This window comes from Podarcis filfolensis (genome assembly GCF_964270895.1).
Source record: "Podarcis filfolensis genome assembly, chromosome: 12".
In the NCBI taxonomy this organism is placed as follows: Eukaryota; Metazoa; Chordata; class Lepidosauria; order Squamata; family Lacertidae; genus Podarcis; species Podarcis filfolensis.
In genome coordinates, this window is record NC_139614.1 from 49,321,543 (window position 1) to 49,339,170 (window position 17,628).

The following is a 17,628-nucleotide window of genomic DNA, read 5'->3' on the forward strand; positions in this document are numbered from 1 at the left end:
TGGTTCAGCTACCGAAGCTTTGTGGGGTAAGAACGAATGATAAAAGTTAATAAGTCCCAGGAATGACTGCAATTGCGTCTTGTTCTGTGGTCGTGGTGCCTCGATGATGGCCTTAATCTTAGCATCTGTGGGGTGGATGCCTGATGCATCAATTTTAAACCCCAAGAAATCCACGGTTGGCACCCCAAAACTGCATTTTTCCTTTTTCAGTTGCAACCCCACCTCCTTGAACTTGAGCAACACTGCACGGACACGCGCAACCAGTTCCTGTGGGTCTTTTCCAGCAATCAAAACGTCATCAAAAAATGGCAAGACCCCTGGCAGACCTCTTGACAGGCGTTCCATGAGCCCTTGAAAAATCCCTGGGGCCACACAAACTCCAAATTGTAATCTGTTAACTCTGAACGCCCCTTTATGTGTGACAATAGTCTGTGCTTCCGCTGATTGTGGGGTTACTGGCAGCTGTTGGTAAGCTTGTGCCAGGTCAATTTTGGCGAACACCTTGCCCCCAGCCAGTTTAGCCAACAGATGTGATACGACTGGAATGGGGTATGAGTTTCCCCTGAGTGCCTTATTGATAGTACATTTGTAATCTGCACAGATCCTGACTTCCCCATTTGCTTTAAGGGGCGTGACAATTGGAGTCTCCCACTTAGCAGAGTCCACGGGTGAGAGAACTCCCTGCTTGACCAATTTATCCAGCTCTGCTTCGATCTTGGGTTGCAGTGCAAATGGCACTCGCCTTGGTTTGAGTCGGATTGGGGCCACCCCAGGGTCCAATTCGAAGTCAACTGGGGGCCCTTTATAACAACCCAGTTTTCCATTAAAGAGACCGGCAAATTCTTTGCATAATGCCTCGCTCATCTCAGGGCAGGTTTGGATTGAATTAAGCCCTGATATACTCAGTCCCAGGGCAGGGAACCAGTCAGTGCCCAGGAGACTGGGGCGACTGCCCTTCGCAATCACCAGTTTGAGTACCGCCTGTTTGTCCCGGAACTGTACTCTCACGGCACACATTCCCATGACATGGATGCGGCCCGCTGAGTATGACTGCAAGGTTGCCGGGAAGGGCTCCAGAGGGGGCAACTTACCCCTGGGGAAGAATGTCCTCGCGGTCTGGTCCGACACGATAGTGAATCCAGATCCGGAGTCCACCTCCATGTCGCACAGCTGACCCTCAATCTTCACCTTGACGTGTGCCTTGCCTTGCGCTGGAAACTGCACGACCCTCCCGTTGATCTCCGTTACGTAGTGGCAGTCCTTTAGAACATGGTTTGCCGTGGACGGTCTGCGATGCTCCAGTCTAGTTGCTCCTGTCGCTCCCAGCGCCGCCGATCTACAGACCCTGGCGATGTGACCTGTCTTCCCGCACGTCCGGCACATAGCATCCCGGAAACGACAACTCTTCCGCTCATGGTTTCCGCCACAACCAGGGCACCTGCCTCGGTGATCTTTGTGCACTGTGCAGGCCTGACGCACTGACTCAACCCCACGGACTGGGCTTTGGCTCGGAGTAGCCTCTAGCTCGTCCATGGCATGCGCAACTTCTATCTTAGGGGCCTTGCGACTGGCATCAAGCTCCTCTCTTTCATAATTCTCCGTGGCAGCGGCCTCCTTCAAGGCTGAAGCAAGGGTAACCTCTTCTTTAGCCACAATGCGTCTTCTGGCTTTCTTGCTGCTCAGACCACCGATAAACCGATCCAGGAGAGTCTCTTCCAGACATTGGAAGTCGCAGTGCTGAGCGAGCTTCCGCAGTTCAGCTAGGAATGCAGATACAGACTCCCCAGCACGCTGCTGCCTCTTATGAAACTCCAACCGCCGGGCCATCTTGGTCTCAGTAGGCGCCAAATGGCTTGTCAGGCAGGCAAGAATATCTTTGAGAGGTGTCTCACTTAGCTTCGCTGGAGCAAGCAATGCCTTGGCCAGCTTGAAGGTCTCAGGCCCACAGTAGCTCAGGAATGTGGCCCTTCTTTTGCTGGCATCGGTGATCCCTTGAGCCACTGCGAAGAACTCGAAGCGTTCGACGTAGTCTTCCCACGTGTGGGGCTCTGATGGCTGGAAGGGCTCCAATACCCTTGGACTCTCCATTGTCCTGTGGGCAGGGTCGTCTTCTCAGCCGGCCAGTGAGTCTTGTTCTTAGCTACAATCCGGACTCTGAGGCAGGGCTGCGTTTAACCGCTCCTCAGCATTCCGGATCCCACCTTCGTCGCCAGTTGTTGTGACGTGGGGTTTGTGATTTCAGCTCTCTTGACATAATATGCTGGAGACAGTTCTGTAGTAACGCTTCTTTATTACAGCAAACAAGACTGAGAACTGAGGAGGGGAGAGCTACATTTATAGGGACAGGGAACTAGCTAGAAAGGATACATTTTGGAGGGAACAATATCAGGCAATCACAGTCCTGCCTTTTGGAGGAAACCAATAAGACAGAGGATCCAAATACAGCAGCTTAAATGAACCAATAGTAGCTGTACCCTCTGGAACCAAAAGGCAGTTACTTTACCCTAATGCAAATACAGACAACAATAATACAGATATAAAATCCTTTGACTCAATACACAACACGCCCAACATTTATTACCTGCCCATCACCAAGAGGTCACAGGGTGCATTACAAGATTATTATATTGTTATAATATAATATTTAGTCATCCTTCACCCTTAGGTCCCAGGGCAGGTTACAACCATTTAAAACACAACATTAAAAGCAATTTGAAATGCATTACAATAACAAAAATGCATCTAGGTGCATTGATGCATATGCACGAGCCTTAAGATGCATCATTCCTAACCTAGAGATTCACTTCTAGAGAACTGGGCATGGGGCTCAAGCCTGGAAAATGACAGCTATAGCAACTCATCCAGGCAAAAAGCTAGCAAGCCTTCCTCTATGTGCCGCCCAAAGGAACAGCTACAACACGATTGTCTCTGATAAATGAATACCATTGAAATATATGCATCTGATGTGCCATTGACATATAGATTTGAACTTTGCAAGGGCAAATGCAGCCTGATTGCTGTCAGAAATAATTCAGAGATTTTTCATACCTGGGATAATGGAAACGGTTTTTAAAGCTCTCAGCACCCGGAACATCCGAAGGACGGAAACACCACCCATATCAATAAACTCTCCCAAAAGTCTGTAAAATCAAAATGTGAAATAAGTTTTTAAAAAATACAAACTTGGGGGAGGGGTTACAGCAGCAACACTGGTCCCCTAACCAGCCTTCTCAGTAGTGGCATCCGCCCTGTGGAACGCCCTCCCACCAGATGTCAAACAGAACAACAACTACCAGACTTTTAAAAGACTTCTGAAGGCAGCCCTGTTTAGGGAAGCTTTTAATGTTTGCTGCATTACTGTATTTTAATATTTTGTTGGAAGCCACCCAGAGTGGCTGGGGAAGCCCAGCCAAATGGGCAGGGTATAAATAAATTATTATTATTATTATTATTATTATTATTATTATTATTATTATTATTATTATTAGCTTGACCCAACTACAGCTCTGCTCAACATACTCCTCACTGTGCCCATGAAAGGCATTTTAGTGGCAACGAACAGCTATGCTGCTCTTGAATGGAAGCAGAGCTTGGCTTCCAGTTTGCAGTGGCTGATTGGCACCTTACATTTACCCCCAAATCCATGCCCTGGCCTACAGGTGTATAACTTGGGGAGGCCTTACATTCTGGGTAAATGAACGTCACAGTCGATCACATGGCCACTGAAGGTAGAATTTGCTGCCTTTCAGAAGTGGCGCTGCCACCTGCCCAGGGCTAAAATGCCCTCTAAAGAGCTGGCACAGGGACACCCCACCCCATGGAGTCCGATGCAGCCATGGAATCAGCAAGTGGGGTGGGGGGCATTAAGTTCTTTCTCACTGTCCAGAAAACCAATGGCCTGGCAGAAACAGAGGGACAGCCCTTAGAATCATGGAACTGTAGTGTTGGAAAGAGCTCTCAGGGTCATCTAGTCCAACCCCCTGCAATGCAGGATTAAAATCCAGGAGCTTGTCTACAGCCTTAGTGTCTCTACCGTGCAAAGCATTGTATATGCAACAAAGATCCGGAAGGACCTTTGTTGTATATGCAACAATATATATTATATTACATTAATTTATTTTAATTTAAAATTAGTATTTAAATTTAAAATCCATTTTAATTTAAAATTAATGTTAATTAGCAACAATCAGTTTGGAGGTGCAAATATAGTGAGAAGGGTGGTAGGAAAGATTTGACTCGGCCTAGCCAGGGCTAGTTTCATTTCTGCTAAATGTTTGTAAATACAAACTGGGAAGCCCAGCCAGATGGGCAGGGTATAAATAATAAATTATTATTATAAATTATTATAAATACTGCAGTTACCTTGGTTTACAACCATAATCCGTTCCGGAGGTTTGTTTGTAAACCAAAACAGGTTGTAACCCAAGGCGCGCTTTCGCCAGTGGGGCCTCCCCCCAAAAAATTGTTCATAATCCCAAAAAAATGGGTTGTAATCCAAAACAAAAAGGTTGCAAACCAGGATACGCACTTCCGGGTTTGATGTTTTTGTAATCCAAAGCGTATGCAAACCAAGGTACCACTGTAATCATTACATGAGCCTTTTTTTGAGGGGCTCTTACTTCAGGCTGAGGCCTGCAGCAGGAGGTAGCCTTTGGGGCCTGATTTTGTTTTTGTTTCATATTTCTCTCTCCCCACGGCCACCCCTTCCTTCAAAATAAGACATCTAGGCAATCTTCCATGTATGTATTAGTCAAGACCAGAACTTTGGTTTTCCTTCAGGCCTATCCATGGCCTTTATCTTGGTGTATTCAAGTGACATGCGACTATTTTACTGATGTACAGTGGTGCCCCGCAAGACGAATGCCTCGCAAGACGGAAAACCCGCTAGACGAAGGGGTTTTCCGTTTTGGAGGTGCTTCGCAAAATGAATTTCCTATGGGCTTGTTTCGCAAGACGAAAATGTCTTGCGAGTTCCTCCGGGTTTTTTTTTCTCCCCCCCCCCTTTTTCCCAAGCCGCTAAGCCGCTTATCAGCTGATCCGCTAAGCCGCTAAGCCGCTTATCAGCTGATCCGCTAAACCCGCTAAGCCGCTAATAGCGCTAATCCGCTAAGCCGCTAATGGGCTTGCTTCGCAAGACGAAAAAACCGCAAGACGAAGAGACTCGCGGAACGGATTCTTTTCGTCTTGCGAGGCATCACTGTATTTTTTACTTTTCCACCTCAGCGTTCCTCTCAAGAGCTTGGAACATTTCCTGGGCAGTCTTCTATTTTAGGTATTAGGCTCAGATGGTGGCCTTTTACCTCAGATTTATAAAGGAATACTGCTACTTTCACATCTCTTTCCAAAGCTTTCTGGGCACTTCCTGGCCAATCATGGCTCCGTCTAGGTATTAGTCAGGCTCAGAACTTTACCTCAGGCTGAGGGACTATGAGCAGATTTTGCTGAGGCCTGTAAATTGCTCGTGCTCCCTTTTATTCCCCTCAGCAGAGTTTCTGGGCTTAAACTACAATATGGTTCCATATTGTTCCATATGGGGAAAGTTACCAATATCCTGGCATTTTGAGAGAAGCTAAAATTGACAGATTCGCCAATCCCCTACTGCAGGGTGATCACTTGCACCACCTCAGCAAGGCAATGGTGAGGAGGGTAATTTTACCACACATTTTGGGGACAACCATTGCAAAATATGTAGTAGAACGACTAGTTCTAATGAAGGAGGTGAGGACAGGTGACCCCACCTAGGCCCGAAGTCACCCCCCCAATAATCACCCCGGGCCCCAAAACTGTCCAAAATTCCCTTTCTCTCTCCTAAAAATCCACAGCTACAGCTTTTCTGTGGATTCTCACAAGATGCTGTGCATAGGCAAAATGTTACTTTTATCAGTACGAGAGAGCTCCAAAAAGCTAATGAATAGGCGCTGTCAGAGCAAGCCTGAGAACTGACTTTTATCTCATTCAGTTGCAACATCTTGGACATGCTGAACCACAAGGCTCCTCGACCCCCTTGGCTTCTCACCCCCTTTCCTGGGAAGAGTCCAAAAGAGTCCCAAGACAGGAGCTTTCTGTTCATGCTCAGGGGAACTCATGGGGCAGGACTCTTGAAGAGGAGGGGAAAGGGGAGGGAACTGGAAGGGGAATATATGCTCTGTGCAAATGGCTGTGAACTCGTGCTGGTTTGTGAGTTATCACACACTTGTTCCTTCTACCAGTTCATGGATGGTAGAAATAAAGCTTTTTCTCTGAAACTATTCCTTGAGTGTCTGTTTGACTCCCACTCCCTTTCCCGGGTGCAATACTTTTTCCCACCCGAGGGCAAAGCCTCATAAGGCTACACTAACACCTCAAGCGACATGGGAGTCAAAAACCCTCAGCGAAGAAGTATCTTATCTTCAGAGGAGAGTGGACCAGGGGGTTGGATCAGCTCTCTGCCTGCTGAGTCCCAAACAGGATGGAAGCGAGACACACACTTCCTCCAGGGACCTGCAATCCTCTATTAGGAGCCATTTGCAATTAATGGTGTGTTAGTGCTGCCTGCAGACAAGGCTCTCAAAGCACTGGCCTTTTAGTACCGGAGCTGCATGGAGAAGGATCGGGCATAATATACAGAGAGTGCAGAATGTAGTAATGGGGAACAGAATTCAACTTCCTGAGAAAGCCAATCTCTGGTCCTAATGCCTGCAAAAATATTAGGCTGGAGAAGCTGATGAATAACTATTTGAGCATTTGGGGGGAATCCCAAGTTTTACAGTAGCGCAACAAAATCATTATGAGCGAAATCTAAAGGACTAGAAAGCATTTCGTGATGATATGAATGGCAGCTGCCTCGATAAGAGCTGTCTCTCCTTCCTCTAATAGCTTTTGTATGTGCTTTTTACCCAGAAATTAATTCAAACTTCTTTTAGGCTCAGAGATCAGAGTCAAGACTAGCATTTTTCCATGTATAAGATGCCCCCATGTATAAGACGACCCCTATTTTTTTATCCCAAAATTAAGAAGTAATTAATTGCAACATTGCGTGTATAAGACGACCTCCAATTTTAAACTTAAAAAATTTGGGGGGAAATACAGTCTTATACATGGAAAAATATAGTAAGTATTCTAAACATGGAAGGGGAATAAGTGCATGCTATGTTGTTGTTTTTAAATGTCCCTTTTAGCCACCACTGTCCAATTTCTTAAAAGGAAATTATTTAATTGCAGCAAACACTGATGCTTACGCCATCACGATAACACTGAAATCCAGCCAGTTCCATGGGTCTCGAAGGAAGGTGAATTCATTCAAGCAAAAGCCTCTTGCCAATATCTTGATTAGACATTCGAAGGAATAAATGGCCGTGAAAGTATATCTGGGGAGTGAAAGTATACAGGGAAACAAGGTCAACACAGAAAGTAAGGTAACAATCATAAGATATATTCCTCTGGCTTACCCCAATGTTTTCAGTTTTAAATGTATGCCGATTTGCCAACTCCCCATAGAGTAATGGAAAGTGAGTATTCATGTGACATTTGGTCCTTTTCTGTCTCGAGGCATCATAAGGGACTAATAAACTGTAATAACTCTTTTTTTTTTAAGTAGAGGAAAAGGCTGTGGGTTGACCTTAACAAAGGCATACTAAGAGTAAACCAATTTGCTGCAAAAAAAAGTGATAGCAGCTTGGTCAGAGGGCATTCTGAATATTACTTTGTTGGATTTTAGATTATGAATTTAAAATCAGTGTTGAAGTTGCTTTTCCATTACATATTGTTTGTGGACTGAAAACAGCAACAGCACTCAATACTGACCATATTCACTGCATTGAATAAGTGAACATTAGCCATTTCTGCTCCTGTTTCCATTTTCTTCAGCATTCTCTGGCATCCCTAGCGGTGTGTAATAGTCCCCAGATAAAGGCATCCAAGCTTGAAATAAACTCAAACGAGGAGCATATGAATTAATCCTTGCATAAGACACATTTTTCCAAAGTGTGTTCTGCATTTTTAGGTCCTGTATTAGGAGAATGGAGTAGAAATAGAAGGAACGATATCACCAAAGTTACTTACTCAACATACTTCGTGGAGGAAGTCTCGCTGCTATTTGACTGCACGTCCGCAAGAGCCATGAAGACACAATTGGTGAAAATAGTGACCATAATAAACATAGTGAACAATGTAAGTAACAGGAGTTAAGGAAAATGACAATTGAAAAACTTTACACTAGCATTTGCTGCGGATTCTCAGCTTCAAATGTGGGTGTGATGTTGAGCATCCACAAACTGCTAATATTATCCCCATAAAAATATTAGGTTTGTAGAAGTAGCACAACTTTTCACACACCCTATGACAGCCTTCCACAACATGGTACCATCCAGATGTTTTTATCAGCCCCACCAGCATAGCCAAGGCCCTGGGGATTATTGAAGTTGTAGTCTAAAGCAGTGTTTCCCAATGTTGGGTCTCCAGCTGCTTTTGGACTACAATTCCCATCATCCCTGACCACTGGTCTTGCTAGTTAGGGATGATGGGAGTTGTAGTCCAAAAACAGCTGGAGACCCAAGCTTGGGAAACACTGGTCTGAAGAATCTGGAGGGTACCATCCTAGAGAAGACTGCCTTACAAGGAGTTGTGTTCCAGGTGTGGATACACCTCATATCTCTTCCTGAATTACAACAGAATTTGACTGAATGGCAGCAGTGTGACATTGGGAGAGAAGATATTTCTCTCAATACTGGAACTCAAGGCCACCCAGTGAAATTGGTTAGATGCACATTTGTCCTGAACAACAAAAATAACAAAGAGGGATTCTTTACACACATACACCAAAAACCACCATCAACTTAATGCAGGATTAGCCAATGTTATGCTCTCCAGATGTTGTTGGACTACAGTACCCATCAATCTTGATCATTAGCCATGCTGTCTGAGACGGATGGGACCTGAAGTCCAAAACATCTGGAGGCCATCTTGTTGGTTAACCCTACCATAATGGGATCCATTGCCATGTGATATGCAGATGGCCTCTGGATCAGAAGACTATAAAATAGATAAATGAATGAATGGAGGATTGGTTCATGAATAGCCAGTAGCCATGAGAGATAAATGGATGTTTCCTGGTCAGAGACAGCATACTCTGAATTGCACTTGCTGAGGAACAATGAACAGGAGAGGTCTGTTGCTCTTGCACTTCTTCTTCACGTAAAGGATATGAATGTACCAAAAGCTTAATTACCATTCGTCTGATTGGATGAAAAGGGCTAAAGATGTACAAAGCACGTGTGGCTGTAAATCGGAAGATGGCTTTCCCTTTGTTCAACACCATAAATGTCTGTGGGTGGAAATACATTAACTGGAAACATTGTTCTATGTCAGTTAATGCTAATATCACATGATGTGCTCCGTCCCTAAGTATACCAATTAAGGGGAATGAATTTGGGAGGTTTTTTTAAAAAAAGTAGGCTACAAAAAAGTTATCAGGAGTGTTCATGAAAGGCAGGAGAGAGACTGTGAAAGCTGCTGGAGGAACAGGTTCCTCTGTCTTCCTAACTTGCTCACCTTAAAGGGCTAGCAGGATTCTAGGGGCTGATATGTGACAATCAATCATTTATTTGTATGCCATCTTTCCAAAGTTCAAACCGGCTTACAACATATAAAAATGACAGGGTGCAACTGTCAAAAGCACAGGAAAGAGAATGAAAACCTAGTAGAATAACTGTAGATTGATCAGCGCTAACTGGAGAAGCTGAATTGTGATATTACAGTCCTGTCAGCCAATAGTGGGTTCTTCTCAGTCTCTCTCCAGGATTGTAGTTATCAGCTAAGGCTAAAGTCTGCTCAACGCTACACTAGAAATCAAGGAGAATACACTGTCAGAAGGAAATCTGCAATGTTAATGAAGCCCTATTAGAATTATTTAAAAGGCACACAACTCTCCACCTTCCTACGATCACCTTGTTTCTTTCAAATAAATCCAATCAATAATGCAGTTCCCACCCCCCCTCTCATTATATTACCAAAGCCTATGGGCCACAAAACATTTCTTCACCTTATGATCATGATAGTAGGGGTCAAGATCCTCAAGAGGTTCTCCAATGAGCTCCAGAGGAGGGTTTCCATACAAGGCAGGCAGCTTCTGGAATACCTGTAGGTCAAGCTGAGGGCGTGGCTTCTCTGCAGGGGGTGGGTCTCCGCATGCTTTCTTGGCCGCAATGCGTTTCTCAATGGCAACCAAGGATTCGGGAGTGAAGCGGCGGAAGTTGTTAGCTCCCAGCAACATCAAGTCAGCCATTTTTGCATTCTTCTCATAAGCAGAACTTACTCCTCGTTGCAAAATTCACTGTGGAGCTATATCTGTGTTTGGCCACACGGTTGGGAAACACTTTCTGAACAGCAGAGCAAAGTAGGAGATGACTAGATAAGGACACCAACTGAAATCTTAAAGTCATAAAAAGTGGTTTAGTGTTGCTAATGTGGCAACTCGTTTCTCGTTAAGTGCACATCCGCTTACAATTTAATAAAACAAAGGAAACTTTTCATTGCAGAAAGGGGAAGCCTCGAATATTATCCGGACTATAGACAATTCCCGTAAAGTGTAAAATGGTCAGAAAGAAAGAAATGGCCACACAAATTAACTTTCATACCCCAGAGGTATTCTTGGAAGATCTCCATTGATCTCAGTAAAGGACAATGACTCAGTTGCATATGATGCAGCCTCAACTGCACAGATTCAGAACGGATAAAGTTAAGTACTTCTCCACACAACGGATAATTAATGGTGCAACCACTGTGCACACTTAGGTGCAAATAAGTCCCACTGAACACACTGCCAAAAGTGATATTCAGTGACTTAGATAGCTTTAAAAAGTGGCTAAACAAAGTCATTGTAGTTCTATCAAGAGCTCTCAATGAGATTTCCCTCTTTAGAAGCAGTATACTTCTGAATCCCAGGATTACTGTATACTGATCGAAGAAGATTGCCCTCATTCTTGACTGACTTTGTCATGGATTAAAAGCTAACCATGACATCATGTTCACTATGGGATTTCGGATTGGCTAGGAATAAAGTTCCTAAGATATAGACCAATTAAAAATGGTATCAAAGCAACTATCAGTCAGGAAACAAAAAGGCAAAGAATTGTGGAAGTTTGGGAAATAATTGCACACACCGTCAAAAAAAAAAAGAAAGAAAAAATGACTACAGTTTCCTAGAGATGTTGTTCTCTGGATGCAAAATTTGGGTTTCCTTGGCACATTGTTTTGATATTTCTTCAAGTGCATATTACATCAGCCCTGATTCCAAATACAACCACCAAGGAAATCTGTTGAGATTTACTGCAGTTCGCATTGTTCGAGACAAATGATAGTGGGGCAAAGGAAAGCTAGTCTGAATTATGTATGGATTGATAGCACTCCTCCGCAGAGCACAGAGGGAATAGTATAATTGCTGCTCTGCACCCTTTGCCAAATGTTGCAGGCACCTGCCCAATAGTAGCTTGTTAGCAGCTGCGGTGCTTCTGTCAAAGCATGCCCAGCATAAAAGGGTCACAATTTGGTTTTGAAAACCTAACCATATGCACAACTATGTCATTTTGCCCTGAGAATCCTCCCAGTTGCCACACGGAACTAGACATTTAATACTGGATGCAGAATTTAGCACCCTGAGAACCTTAGTGTGCATTTTTGTCTAATGCAAAGAGCCCTGTCAGGCAACATGTTATACACTATTATAACATACACTAGGAGCCTAGTACCCAGCATTACTCGGGATTTCTAAGAAACCAAATAACCAGGGCAGTTTTGAAAGTTTCCATCCACCATCTTAATTTAAAATGGTATCCAACTGTATCAAAATGGTATCCAGCTGTATCCAAACTGTATCCAACTGTATCTCAGGAACCATAATGTAAAATTAGGTTACGATATCTTCAGCAATGTCCAAATATATAGCGAACAAACAACTTTCCAAAATATTTAGCAGACTTACAGCCTCATGCCCAGTGCTGCGAAGTGATGTAGGGTTGTGTATAATGCCAGTCCTAGTCATTATTATGTGACCAGGTTTACAGCTTAAAGAGCTCTTACCCTTCCCCAGCATACCTGGGGGTGTTACCTGGAATGGGAGCCTTTTTAACTTCCCATGGAAGGAACCAATAGCTGTGCTGATCTCAAGAGGATGTGTGTAGCGTAATCTCTTGCAGAGCATGAGTAGCCGCTACACATCCAGCTTTTAAGTGCTGGATGACTTAAAAGCTGCTAGAATCACCTACGGGATGTGTGGAAGAGCATCTCATTTCAGCCAAGTGACCATATGCACTCAAAGGCTATACAGGGAGAGCAGGGCTGCTATTTAAGTTATCTGGGGAATTTTTCATTTTATGCCAAGCAGGACCACTGAGAGGTAGATACAGGGGGTACTAATGTACCAGGCCCACTGCCAGCAGAGGCCCAGACTCTCAGTCTTGTGTGTGTGTGTGTGTGTGTGTGTGTGTGTGTGTGTGTGTGTGTTTTAAGTATGCCTTTAGCTCTCCTACAAAGGAAGCTATGAAGCAAAATGTGCAGATGTCTGTGAGATGATCCATCTTTAAGTGTTTTAGCCAATGAGTGAAGCTGTGATTGACAGATGAGTTGTTTAGACACCAAGTGATAGGAATCTCTCTGTGACTCTAAAAAGCTTCTGTTTTCTCATCTTCTAGTCATTGGAATCTCCATAGTTTGCCCTTCTTTTTTTCATAGTAACCAGGATGCATCTTTCCTGTGGTGGATTTGTCTGAGATCAGGTACTCCCTAGAAGTACTTGAACTGCAAATACTGCTACACAATAAATGTGGCTGGGTGTTATCCCTCCCCCCCCCCCAGCCGCCACAACTACCACTGGCATGGAAGGTTGCTCAGATGGAAATGTGGCCCTTGGTCTGAAAAAGTAATGGAGACAATGATAGCTTCTAGTCAAGTGGGGGAAGAAGTCAATGAATGCCTATTTAAAAAATAGGAAGCATTTGGTCCTTGATCCTGCTGTTAGAGATGAGGGAAATAGGTTTCTACACACATAAGAGGTAAAGGTAAAGGGACCCCTGACCACTAGGTCCAGTCGTGGCCGACTCTGGGGTTGCGGCGCTCATCTCGCTTTATTGGCCGAGGGAGCCGGCATACAGCTTCCGGGTCATGTGGCCAGCATGACTAAGCGGCTTCTGGCGAACCAGAGCAGCGCACGGAAACGCCATTTACCTCCCCGTCGGAGCGGTACCTATTTATCTGCTTGCACTTTGATGTGCTTTCGAACTGCTAGGTTGGCAAGAGCAGGGACGAGCAACAGGAGCTCACCCCGTCGCGGGGATTCGAACCGCCGACCTTCTGATTGGCAAGTCCTAGGCTCTGTGGTTTAACCCACAGCGCCACCCGCATCCCACGACACACATAATATTCTCTGCTAAATATACAAGAGGGTCTAGGAGACGGAATTCTCTCTGTACGCCACAGGAGAAGTGGGGAACCATCTTTTCCTTCTGGGCAGCTTTCCGGAGGATGTGGATACACATGCCCTATCCAATAATACTAGAACGTAGGGTGGAAGGGATCATCCATTGAAACTGACTAGTAGGTAATTCTTGGCAAATAAAAGGAAGTGCTTCTTAATGCATCACATAATCAGTTTGCTGTTGCATGATGTGGTAATGGCTAGTCGCTTAAATTACTTGAAAGAGGAAGTTAGAATGTCATGGAGGAGGAGAGGTCTACTAAGCCTCATAGTTCTATGGTACTTCCATGTTCATCAGCACTGTGCCTTTAAAGAAAGATGTAGTTCTTGGGAAGCAACTCAACACCAGGTGAGGCCTGCCAGTTTCATGGCCACTAATGGGAAGACGATGCTGGGCTAAAGATCTGTTCCAGCTTCCTGCGTTTTCATGTTTCAGGATCTCTTCCCAAACCTCACCAATAATTTATTAATTTACTTGCTTCATTTATGCAGCCACCCAATAACAGAGGTTCTCTGTGAGGCTCACAAAAATAAAATACAGTATAAAAAAAATTATAACATAATTTCAATACAATTTAAAAATGAATTTAGTGATTTGTTGACAAGTGGAAGGAAGTGCTCTGAAGGTACTGTTCCCCTTAAATCTTTAGACTGGGGCACCTGGATTCAGCACAAAACACGATGATCGTGTTTTTTGACATGATATAAATTCACTCCCCGACATTTTTGCTATGTTAAATATTTTCTAGATATCCTCCGAGAGATTGAACATTTGCTGCATATGCTCCAAGTAGTTGATATCTACATTGGATCTTCTGTTGTATTTCAGTTCCTTATTTCATGTCTGACAGTAATTGATAGTGGGTTGTAATCCTATACATTATTTGACAGCAGTTAATAACTCACGTGCAGCGGCATTTAGCGTCTGACAGCATTAGATAGTCTGTATACAGTGGGATTTATTATTTGACAGTATTTGGCAGCTCAGAGACTTAATGTTTCATGCCTGCCAAAATAATCAAGAAAAAGTCCATAAGGCTAAAAGCACTTGTACATGAAACATTGCAGTAAAACCTCATTTACAAGATACAAATTCTGCACAATTTTTGAGTAGCAAAATGGGGAAACTCGCTAGATTTTCAATTTTTGGACACTGTTGTTTTCGCTCTACCCCATGTGAAATCTGAGTGGTTTAATCCATACAGTTAAGCACTTCTTGCTGCCTTAATGTTAATACAATTGTTTAATTGTCTTGAGATGGCACTCAATCTTCTCTGTCCATTGAAGGGCTGTTTCACTTGTGAAGTTTCTTGCCAACCTCAGTCTGGGCACTCTCTTCCATATTTCCTATCTCCTACCATAGCTCCCTTCCAACCCCTGTCAGTGCTGATGAGCACCTACCTGCTCAGAACCAAAAGTAGAGGAAGGGAGAGAAGGGTGTGCAGTTCCCTGGGACAGCAGGGACCCCATGCATACAGAGTTCTGTGAGGTGTGCTGGGGTTTACTATTACAGTAACTAAAAAAATAATTTTATCTGGCTATATTTAGATAATGGGAGAGGGTGCAACATGGAAATGCAAAGGAAGTAGGTGAAAGCAGCAGGAGGAGGAATGGAATGGAAGTGGCAAGGATTATGAGTGAGCAATACAGTTTAAAAAACTTTGTTTTGGTTGAAGTTGAGAACTGAAGGAATTAAAGGATAAAGTTTGCAAACAATGGGTGGGTTTTCAGGATGAAAGAGGTGGTTCCATGTAAGAGTTATTGCAGTTGCGGGAGTATTTTAAATATGGAAGACAATGGAGTTTACACTAAAAAAGCACACATCAGCAGTCATTCTTGCCATACCTAATTTATGCAGGGTGCAGAAACCAGGTTTTCTTGATAGGTATGTTCTCAGTCTGCACCTCCCAAACTTATGTGCAGCTCAGAACTCAATTATCCACCGGCTTTCATACTTCCTGAATGTCCTAAACTAGTTCTCAACTCAAAAGATATAATGTTCAAAAATGCATATTTTGGGAGAAAATCATTTTAAAATGTGTTTTTATAAATGAATTTTCGTGAAGATTTTTTTTATCACAAATTAATGTAGAACTGGGGTGGAACATACTTATTCATGAACACATGCAAAAATAACATGGACCAGAAATAGACTGAGTTGCCTATCTCTATTTACACTCTTAAAACCATATGCTCCCAACAAGCCAGAAAAATAACAGTGAGCATCAGCATTATCTTATTCGAAAGCCAAACCATAAAATCAAATAGCCTCCAAAACGTTTCATAGTGTTTTGACAAGTTAGAAGGGAAGTATGGTATGGAATGTCTTCTGGAACATCATCCCATAGCCTTATCAATCACTTTAATTGAATTGCTTCTGAGCAAGGCCCAAAGAATTCTGGTAGGCCCTCCAGATGGTGTTGGACTCCAACTCCCATAAGCCACAGTCAGCCTGCCCCATGGTGAGGGATGACAGGAGAGTTCAGCAGCATCTGAAGGGCCACAGGCTCCCCACCTGTGCTGTAGGGAAACCCACTCTGTAGTACTTCTTGGAGGAAGGAAGGATGAAATACAAATGCAATTGCTTATTCCATGCTGATTCACCATAACGAAATTAGATTGCCATCTCCAAGAGCCACCACCAGCACGGAAACCTTCCGGGAAACCTGACGCTAAATTACGAAGCAATCATCTCCTCCGCCAGCCTCTTCTAAGAGCTTTTCCCTCTGAAAACCCATCGCAGGCTAAGCATTTGTCATCCTCTAAAGTGAACCATAGACACAGAAGATGAAATTGTGTGGCTGTTCGGGACTTTCGGATTCTAAAGTGGAATGTTTAGAATATTTACTAATGAATTATTGGGCAGCTCAGGAGAATAAACCAGAGATCAGAACAAAGTTGTCTAAAAAATATGTGATAACATGGCATGGAACAGCTGATCTACCATCATCTCTAGCTTACTCGACTTTCAGCAGTTGACATTTGAACAATTCTTGTTCTATCATTCATGTGGCAGTTGCACATTGTTTCACAACTAGCTTGCTGATAAAGAACGTTACGAAGAAGCTGTTAGGACTGATAAGCCAAGAACCCCAAACTCAAATTCTCATGGTGCTGGCAATGCCCTTCAGCTAGTACATTTTACACCTATAATTCCTTTGCCCCTCTCTTGCTGCCTGATTCGTGTAAAAGGTCAAAGAGAAGAGGGAACATAAGTTAACAGTTGTTGGACTTGGTACCATCTGCCGGCTGAATTTGACCCAGAAGGCATTAGATGCTGAAATTTAGGAATGTCTCATTGTCATTCGGGAAACCAATCGTGAACGTTGATGCCTTATTCTTATTTCTTCTTTGCTGTAAGATTAATGGCTTTTCTGGTATTATTACTTTTGGCTATAGACACCTCTTTATCAAATTTATATTTCTCGCCAACATTCTCATTTACAAAAGCCCTGGTTAAGCCATTGTGCTCAAACAGTATATCCAAGGTTCACAGCCAATTGTGCATTATCTCAAAGCAAAAGGAAGCATTGTAACCAGCAGTGCCTTTGGGAGGGGGTGGGCAGGGCTGGTAGTGGTGACCTGGGGGCCACCAGCCCAGAGCTCCTATGCCACCATCTCACCTGACACCATACCTTTCCAGATAAACTCAGCGCCGCCATTGCCAGGCTGTCTCATGTGCCACTGCTCATAACACGTATCAAAAATGTGTTAATTAAATCCTTGCCAAAAAGGATCAGTGGGGCATCGGCAAACAACTGCATTGCTGTTTCATTCTGCTGGTTATGTGTTCTGCTGGTATAGTCTCCTTCCCGTTTGTTTTTTAAGTAAATGAAAAGGAAATCCTGCCTCATCAACCTAGAATTCTATGTGTGCTCCAACAGACAGTATACACTTTGATTTTGGGGAGGGAAATGTAAAAAATAAATTAAAAATCCCTCGCAAAAATTCTTAAGAAGATTTAACAGTCATAGCATAAGAGATCCTCTTCTCTTAGGGATCAATAACTGGTTACAAAGCTTGAAGCAGAAAATGTGGTTAAACAGACAATGTTCACAGTGGAGAGAAGCAACAGTTTTTATATGAGGCGTGGTGATATAAAACATATTCCTAAACAATTTGGAGTTGAGAGTTCACCCATGAGTTAGCCAGTTTTACAGATAATACTATTCAGTTTGGTG

General features: G+C 43.6%; 1 protein-coding gene and 1 long non-coding RNA gene across 8 annotated transcripts in view; one reads left to right on the forward strand and one right to left on the reverse strand.

Moving 5' to 3' along the window:
• Positions 1-6,511, reverse strand: part of LOC310745924 (sodium channel protein type 5 subunit alpha-like) — a 42,484-nt gene extending 35,973 nt beyond the window's left edge. For 3 of the 6 annotated variants that reach the window (XM_083579219.1, XM_083579220.1, XM_083579215.1), the window contains exons 1-2: positions 5,301-5,371; positions 3,049-3,140 (exon numbers count right to left, since the gene is read on the reverse strand). In XM_083579219.1, the coding sequence (XP_083435345.1) occupies positions 3,049-3,118 (70 nt within the window). In that variant the 5' untranslated portion in view covers positions 3,119-3,140; positions 5,301-5,371. Of the gene's footprint in view, positions 1-3,048; positions 3,141-3,683; positions 3,754-5,210; positions 5,241-5,300; positions 5,372-6,340 lie in introns of those variants that run through there. The other 3 variants (XM_083579216.1, XM_083579217.1, XM_083579218.1) reach the window with 3 other exon arrangements.
• Positions 4,588-17,628, forward strand: part of LOC310746308 — a 35,841-nt gene continuing 22,800 nt past the window's right edge. Inside the window, exons 1-3 of one of the 2 annotated variants that reach the window (XR_014540608.1) lie at positions 4,588-4,739; positions 7,201-7,394; positions 7,982-8,148. This is a non-coding gene — a long non-coding RNA (uncharacterized lncRNA). Of the gene's footprint in view, positions 4,740-5,533; positions 5,638-7,200; positions 7,395-7,981; positions 8,149-17,628 lie in introns of those variants that run through there. The other variant, XR_014540609.1, reaches the window with a different exon arrangement.